Source organism: Carex rostrata, chromosome 28 (assembly GCF_964058835.1).
Source record: "Carex rostrata chromosome 28, lpCarRost1.2, whole genome shotgun sequence".
Classification (NCBI taxonomy): Eukaryota; Viridiplantae; Streptophyta; class Magnoliopsida; order Poales; family Cyperaceae; genus Carex; species Carex rostrata.
Window position 1 is genome coordinate 297,737 of NC_135945.1, and position 9,328 is coordinate 307,064.

Here is a 9,328-nt window from a genome sequence, read left to right on the forward strand (position 1 = left end):
GCTGGGTTGACAAGGTGCAAGAGATACGACAAATCACAGAACTTGAAAAGTTGGTCAAGGCGATATGTATTTTACACGTATCATTTTCTGACTATATGGAAATTAGTATTTTGCACGTATCATTTTCTGACTAAATGTATCATTATTACTTTCTTTTAACATGAGTTATTATTTGTTGGCATTTTGAAATTTAAGCAATTTTCTATATACTCAACAAATAATAACTCATGTCAAAAGAAAGTAATAATGATACATTTAGTCAGATAGGGGAGTTATTATTTGTTGACTATATGGAAAATTGCTTAAATTTCAAAATACGTGCCAAAAAGTAATAATGATACTATTTTAATGTCAACATTGAAAATTGCTTAAATTTCAAAATAAACAGGCGTCATAATTTGAGACAAAAATGGCATCAAATTTTGCCAAGAATATTCTCTCTGTTTTTTTTTGTCGTCTAATAACTGTTATTAGATATTTATTTTATATTTTTTTTTCAATTGAAAAACCTACCAAAATATAAAAAAATTCTAGTCGAAATAAAAAAAAGTTTTTGCCAATTTGAATAAATAACTATACAAAATTTACTTGCCAACTTTCTAGCAAATAGAGCAAATAAATAAAAAATACCAATACAAATAATTAGAACAATAACAGTAATATTAATAATAAGAAAATACTTGAAATTTCTCTTATTGCTGAACTAAAGCTCTAAAAAAATTCTCACTTCTGTACCAGTCTTTCATGTGAAATGTCGCCCAGGACTGGTACAGCAATGGCCTTCAGATGCTGGCGGGCCATGGCTAATGTTACCCCAAACTTTTCTGACATGTTGACCCCACAATTCACCTCCTCTTCTGACAGCTTCCAATCAAAGCAATGCAACAAGGACCCCAACATCAAGTGTACCATTCTGTACGCGAGTGGCAAACCGGGGCAAATTCACCGGCCAGCACCAAACGGTATTAACTCGAAATTGTGACCCTTGAAATCGATCTCCTTCTCCAAGAACCTCTCTGGCAAGAATTTGAGTGGATCTGGCCATGTCATTTCGTCCCGACCAATCGGCCATATGTTGACTAGAAGCTACATGTGATGAAGCAAGTCAGAAGGAAAAACAAGTTTTTTATTAAATGAAACATAGAATACCATAGTACTATATCAGTACAATTTGCAGGATTTGAGAGAAGTAAGGTGAATTTTCAAATTTCCATTTTTTGTCTCATTTACATCACAATCCCAATGCTGGGGAGACCTAACATGCTGTTGTAGCCTGCTATTTGAAATTAAGTAAAGAGTGTTAATAATATGTACTTGGAAGAATAATTTGCTGAAGTCACTCTTAAAATATAACTACCAATGCTTTCCTGACTCCTTCAATGCAACTACCAAATTAGTCTAATAAAATAAAACAAATGTATATTGACCCAAAATAAAATCCTGTTGTCAACTATAACACTTTATTGTCTTTATAACCCAAAATAAAATCTCTAGTTCTTTACCTTAGCACCCTTAGGGATCAAATAATCGCCTAATTCGACGGTTTCTTGAGCGCGACGTGGAAGAAGAAATGGCGCTGGAGGATGCAGTCGCAAAGTTTCTTTAACGACTGCTTGGAGATAGGGGAGTTGGCCAATATCATCCTCCATTTCTCTCTCTGGGCCGATGACCGATGCCAATTCGTTGCGTACCTTTGCCAGTGTTACCAGATTTTGTAACAACTCGGCCATTGCCCACTCGACAGCACTTGAGCTTGCGTCAGTTCCAGCCGTAAATAAGTCCTGATGCCAGGATAATCAATTAAAATTTTGAATGCATCATTTAACAAGACTGAAATAGAGTCAGCATTGACATGCTTAACTAAATGCATAATAATTATTAGCCGACAAATAAAATTAAGAAAAGTAGATTAGTTTTTCCATATAATACAGTCCTTAAAATATGAACAAGTGGAAGAATTGTTACTGCAAAATATGGGTCCACAGGTTTTGGAGAGAGAGGTGAAGGTTATGTGAGTCTGGCTTGTGGGACCCAGGTGTACGTAGGAGGTTCCCTACCAGGGGATATGGTTTGGGACCTGGTGGAAGAGGACAGAGAGCTTTCTTTGTTTTGTTTTTTTGAGATAAGAGAAAGATAGAGAGCAGAAAGATAGAGAGTAGAATCAGTAGGGAGAGAGTGTTGTCTGCCATTTGATTGGTGATTGGGGAATTGGGAGAGATTAATTTCGTGACTATAAATAAAAGTGGTGCAATCATGAACTTTCCTTGAAAATGACTTTTTCACTTGTAAATTGTCAATCAACAAATTTGTATTTTTGAGGAAAAAAGGGTTAGATATTTGTTAGTAAATGAAAAGCAAAAAGTATTTTAAAACTACATTTGCTGATATTTCTAAGTTTTCAAGAATAAATGGGTTAGATATTTGTTAACAAATGAATAGAAAAAAGTCTTATAAAATCACATTTGTTGATATTCCTAACAACTTCCCTAGAATCAGATCATTATTACTTGTTGACTATACAGGAATCAGTATTTGCACGTATCATTTGCTGATCACTATATCAGTATGTATCACTTACACCATGCTTTGTTTTAACATAATGGCGAATCATGATCATCCAGTTTACAAAGCATATTCAGAACCATCTTTGCTTCCATTTGCTTTACTGAACAGTTTGTAATGTCATTTCATTTGCTTTACTCTTAGTCGTGATGAATGCAACATCTGGCGCGGGGCCACGGAAAATACAAAAGAAAACAAAAAAATTACTAGCCAAGCCCAATTTATCAAGTTTTAATCCAAAAAAATTTGTGGCCTAAACAGAAATATTCTGTTACCTTTGAAAATATGAATTCCTAAAGCACTAGCCAAGCCCATTTTATCAAGTTTTATTCCAAAAAAATTTGTGGCCGAAACAGAAACATTCTGTTACCTTAGATGTTATGAATTCATAAACTACTAGCCAAGCCCAATTTATCAATTTATATTCCAAATAAAATTGTGGCCTATAGATGATATGAATTCCTAAACTACTAGCCAAGCCCATTTTATCTAGTTTTGTTCCTAAAAAAGTATGTCCCAAAAATGAGCAAGCCCAATAAAGTGCGAACCAAGCCTGTTAACCGTTTAGTAGTTTATTTATAATAGATGTTATTTTGATTTAAAACTGTAGTACTTTGTAATAAGTAATAACTGTTGTATTTATACTGATAACCACTATCAGGTTTTCAAAAAAAAAAAAAAACCGTTTAGTATAGAAAATTAGGCCGTGTTGCAATATAAATGAGCTACTCAAAACAGGATGTTACATCAGTTAAGCGATCCGCTTATCAGACAGTTGCAATCTTGGATTAGAACTACAATCATAAAAGGAAACAATTGGAATCAGAATTGAGATCCATGTTTCGACAGTGGAATTAGAATCGGGTGAATCAGTTGGAATCGGCCGAATTAGATCGGAAATTCTAACTTTTTTGCCATAGCGGCTCTTCTCTTCAATAGCGGTTTTGACACTTATATTATACATGTAGTTATGTATTCTAGCAACAAAAGGTAGTATATATTCAAGAGATCCCTAGTTCGAGTCATGCAAGAGTAAAAATAAATTAGAGAGTGATATCTGCGTGGATCACGATAAACTAAGCATATAGGTTTTCGCTCGGCCGAAATTTGAGTGCAATTGGACCATTTTAGACCATTTTGGCTGAAATGGGACGAAATAAATCACCTACTGCGTAACTCGGCCTGAAATCGGATCGGTACAACCCGATTCCGGTCCGGAACGGCTGATTTTATCTTTTATGATTATAAGTATGCACAAATTATAATGTATAATATCTGATTACCCGCTTATCAGAAAATTATAATTTTCGATTCGTACCAAGAGTATATGAAACAAAATTCATGAGATTTATCAACAAGTAATAACAGTATACACTCATTATTGACTATAATATATGATTACACAATATTATCAGTTAAATCAAAATTAGAAAACAAAGAGTCATCATCTACCACCAGATAAACCAGTGAAAGATGTCGATGTCGTTGTAGAGGGGAATGACATAGCATAAGAGTCGAATCCTTCATTCTGAAGCATTGCAAGCGTGCTAAATTTCATATTTATTGCCGATATCTCAGGTAGAGGTGCGTCGCCTTCCAAATATTGCACAACTTGTCGCATGCTCGGCCTGGCACTAGGTAGTGGATGCGAGCAAAGCAAACCAAGTTTGAGAACCATCTCTACCTCCTCTACTGTGTAATATTGGACTAATTTTGGATCCACAATATCGGCTAATGATCTGCAATTCCAGTGTTCTAACACCCGGTCGACTAGAATCATTCGCTCCCCTTGTGTCCCGGGCTCTATTGGTCTCTTACTGCAAACAACCTCCAACAGGAATGCACCAAAGGCAAACACATCAGTGAGAGGTGTTACCTTGCTAGTTCTGACAAGTTCTGGTGCAAGATAACCCATTGTACCTATCACGTGGGTGGTTTGAGGGTCGGTACCATGATCGTATAGTCTTGCAAGACCAAAGTCACCCAATCTACCATTTAAATCACAATCTAATAAAACATTGCTCGCCTTAATGTCTCGGTGGACGACGACTTGCTCCCAATCCTCATGGAGGTATAAAAGAGCTGATGCTACTCCTTTGATAATTTTGAATCGTTGGGTCCAATTAAGAGTCGGGTTTTCTTGACCATACAAATACTTGTCAAGACTACCATTTGGCATGTAATCATATACCAAAAGGAGCTCCCCTTTACGCCGGCAATAACCCAACAACTGGACAAGGTTTCTATGCCGTAACCGGCCAATACTCACAACCTCTGCAATGAATTGCTTGATACCTTGGCTGGATTCGTGTGAGATTTGCTTGACTGCAACTTCCAATTTGGACACAGGTAAAACCCCCTTGTAAACTCTCCCGAAGCCACCACTTCCAAGCAAGTCTTTTTCTTTAAACCCATTTGTTGCTTGGTACAAATCTTTGTATGAGAAACGATGTGGGCCAAACTCAACTTCCCAATCTTCAAGCAATTCTGCGTACATGAACCGCCTCTTCAAGTAGACGAAAAGGAAGGCGACTAAAATAAGAATAAAGGCGGCTGAAACAAAAGGCATCACTATGGTTAAGACTTTTGATCGGCCTTTGGAGGTTGTACGTGGGAGCTTTGGTAAATTTGATGGATTAATGGATGGTGCTTCTCCATTTAATTTAAAGCTCCATCCAAGAATGTAGTGAGAGGTAAGAATAGAGCCAGCGGTGGAAGAAAAACCAACGTACATAGAATCGTTTAATACTGTTGAAAGATTGAATTTATAAGAGAGCAGAGGTTTTCTTGGCTTAGGGTATCCAATAGGAGATAAGGTAACAGTAATTTGGGTCTCTTGGCTCTCATATTCAACCCATACCTGCATCGCTTTACGACTGAAAAGGCTCAAATTTTGAAAAGCACCTGAATCATCGGCATAATAGCCGGCAGGTGCAGATTGGATTGACTTCAAACTATTTATATCAATACCAACATGGTTTTCATTGATATCATTAAACTCAGCGTTCAATACAGTGTCAAGCTCAATTGCAAAAGTATGATTGGTGATATTACCATTGTTTTGAGTATTTAGGAAGCCCAAGTAATGGTTGGGCTGGGCAGTGGAGAGATTGTTCGTGGGGGAGATGAAGAAGGCAATCCCATGGTTGCTGAGGTCAAGGTACTGTGAAATAATTCCGAATACAAATGTGGTTGAGAAGGTGGAGGTTGTCCTGCCGAAGCGAATTGGAGAGGGATAGAAGGCATGACCTTTAACTTGAAGTGTGTCGTTAGTTAACCTCAAAAGGCCATTCGACTCGATAGACGCTACCCCGTCTAGGGTTAGGTTTTGGCCGGTGAATCCATTTAATGTGAATTCTACTTCTTGGCTGATTGAGAATGTGATTTTTATCAGGAGGAGAAAAGCCCAAGCTAAGTTCTTCATGAGCCTTAAGGAAACAAATTATTTGCTTAGAAGATGAGTACGTAGCACACTTCGGCAAGTTGCATAGAAGATGATAAGCAATTTAAACAAAGTTTTGCCATTTCAGAATATATATATATATATAGAGAGAGAGAGAGTCTGACTAGTATAACATCAGTATCATTTCAATCTATATAACACCAACTTCAAAACCTAACTAATCGACTTCAAACGGTGAATCCAAACCATTCAAACCGATCTACTTCATTAGTTGTGCATTTACATGTAAAATTTATAACTTTTTGAATTTATTTGATATCAAGTCAAGCGGTCAAATGTTTGAGTTTTTAAGTTAATTTTAATACATTTATTTTTCAACATTTTTACCGCTTGATTTGATACTAAAATAACTAAAAAATATAAAAGAATTGCATGTAAACGCATTACTCATAAAGTAAATTAGTTTGAACGGTTTGGATTAATCGTTTGAAGTCTATTCAATTAATTTTGAAGTTAGTGTCATGTGCCACTAATGTCATACTAGCCGGACTCATATATATATATATATATATATAGTGATTAGATATTATTAATTAATGTGACAGATAAGGCACCAAACAGAAGTTTCCACTTTCCGATCAAGTACTTGTTCATGTGTAATTATTAATACTGACACTCAAAATATATGCATATGACGAAGCCTTATAATTTGCTTGAAATTCGGAATAATATTGAGTATGTTTTTTGGCTCAATTAAAATTAAATTGAGTACTTAGAAGTAAGGTTAGAGGGAAAAAATGGAAACAGAAAATATTGCAACATTAAACTTTTAACTTTGCAAGAGTCTGTTTGTGTGAGATGAATTAATGGCCAATTATTGAGTGAGATTATATATTTTTTTTTTTTGAAGTTCAAGCAGTCAAAATAAATCACTCAATGTAATCTCCATATAAAAAATGTAATTGGCGATTCAATTTTATATTTTTTAAGATTTTTTTTTTTAAATAGATAAAAAATTACCAGATCATCTAAAGATTTTTTACCATCTTAAAGTAGAGCTTTGTTAAAAAAATATAAAATTGTTTCTTTGGAAAAAATTATAAATCTATAGCACATACTGATCTACATATTACAAAGTAGCGTAGCCTCCTCACCAATTATTATTTAAATTTTTTTTCCGAATGCTAATTGACTGATGTTGCAAAAATCAAGATGAAAATATATGAAAACATATGAAATAAAAGATTATATGTGAACAATCAAAGTCGTTTTCGAGAGTCAAAAATATCTAGATTTTTTTTTTCTAATCATACATATACATGACTGAAGTCATCATCAAATTAACAGGATTCCCTTAGAGCCAGGTAATTAAATCCTACTTTTGTCGTTGTTTATCGCTATAAATATTCTAATACACTACTACAAAAAATATTTTTACCATCGCTCCTTTATCATCGGATATGCTTCCACACAAATGGTGTACGTCATGAGTGACAACGCTATAATTAGGTTGAATTTTTTTACCATGAGTTGGTGTTTAACAAACCGATAGCACTGATGGACCCCTCCTTTGCCATCGGTTTTTTTTTATCCAACCATTGATTTTGATTGACTCTGCGACATCTGTTGGACTATTACACTGATGGTGTAGATGGGATGATCTTTACCATTTGTGATGTAGATGAGTCGTCAGCATTAGTTTGATCAATACCAACTGCATGTCTTCCTTGTTGAACGGATGGCGATGTTATCAAGTGGCAACAATCTAAATATTTGGAAAATAAATTGGTATAAATTAATTAATCACTCTCATATATATATTCAATTAATTGATTGTGATGTATTTTGTCATTAAGTTTGGAGCTATACTCGGCAATTATAATGAGTTAATTATTTAATAACATACATCTATAATACCAACTCAATAATATCTAATTAAATAATAAGGATTAACGTACGAGCTCCTGAAATTTTTGTGTTATAATTTTTCAACATAAAAAGTTCATAATTAAAGTACCAAGATTAAAATATCACTAGCTAAATTAAAAATAATAAATACTCATTGTTATCATAGGTTCATAATCAAGATTAAATTAAGTAACAAGTTTAAAGTAGCAAGATTAAAAATACTCATTGTTACCAAGATTAATTAAAGTACCAATTTCATAACCAATAAATACTCATTGTTATTATAAGTTCACATATACAATTAAAAACAAAAACAGAACTACATAAGAAAATTAAATTAAAACATATATATCCAATTAAGTAATGCACCTAGTGGTATTATAATTAATATTATCAAATTAACATCCAAAACAACTATATATGCACAAAACTACATAAGCTAATATAACTCCAAATTAATGTTCAGACAACAACATTCATATTGATCAAATATCACATTTATAAATAGCCAAACTCTTCAGACATCCAAAACAACATGGTAATTAATCCTTCAGGCATCCAAAACAACATTCCAATTAATAAGTCTGATCAAATATCCAAAACAACCATCCATCTAGTAAAAGTCCAAAGTCCTCAGACAACAAATTTTACCTAATCGTTCAAACATCAATTTAAAAATACCCATTCCCAATGGATATAACCCGAAACATCCAGTGTTGAAAACATCATTCTACAATAGTGTTTAGAACAAACAATCATTGTAGCAAAGGTCCTAAAATTTCTCAATTTCCCCTTACGAAACATGAGATTTTGTATCACTCGTTGTACCATGGTATCAAACCTCTAAAATTGAACCTCAACTATCTCAAGATTTCTTTAGTCAGATGCTTCAATCGGGTTGACTAGAACTATGGTTGTTTGCCGTTAATCATAATCGCAGACAAAAAACTGCAACAAATAATTGATCAAATATTGATAACTAGATCTTTGTACTTTAATCTTTCTTAAAGAAAACTTTAAACAACAAATTAAAAATGAAGAAAGCTATGTATTTGGACCTAGCTAGTGGTATTAATTAATTTTATCAAATTAACATCCAAATTAAATAGATCGAAATTAATTTTACCAATGTAAGATCGGTAATACCCACTGCCATATGTTTCAACCAACTAGACTAGTGGTTCATGATAATGCTGATGACAAAACTGCAACAAATAACTGGCTGGTTGATAACTAGATCTTTACTTCAAACTTTCTTAAAAAATAACCTTTGAACATTACATTAAAATGAAGAGAACTTATGTATTTGGAAAAAAAACTTATACAAAGCTGATGTTGTATCACTATAAGCTTTGTCAAATTTGGAGAACTCTCAAAGATCCAAGCTTGCATTCTCAAATATGAATAAGAACATATAGAAATAGTGAGACGCATCAAGTTCTAAATTTGGGGTGA

At 33.9% G+C, this 9,328-nt stretch overlaps 1 protein-coding gene and 1 pseudogene across 1 annotated transcript; both read right to left on the minus strand.

Moving 5' to 3' along the window:
- Positions 1 to 550: 550 nt before the first annotated feature.
- Positions 551 to 1,787, minus strand: LOC144545459 (geraniol 8-hydroxylase-like; the record flags this gene model as incomplete). The annotated part of the gene is given in 2 exon segments (XM_078294035.1): positions 551 to 1,086; positions 1,503 to 1,787. Coding segments are annotated over 2 exon segments (648 nt in total), but the record flags the coding sequence as incomplete, so codon positions are not given.
- A 2,132-nt stretch (positions 1,788 to 3,919) lies between these two features.
- On the minus strand, positions 3,920 to 6,046 carry LOC144545817 (L-type lectin-domain containing receptor kinase SIT2 pseudogene; annotated as a pseudogene).
- Positions 6,047 to 9,328: the final 3,282 nt, after the last annotated feature.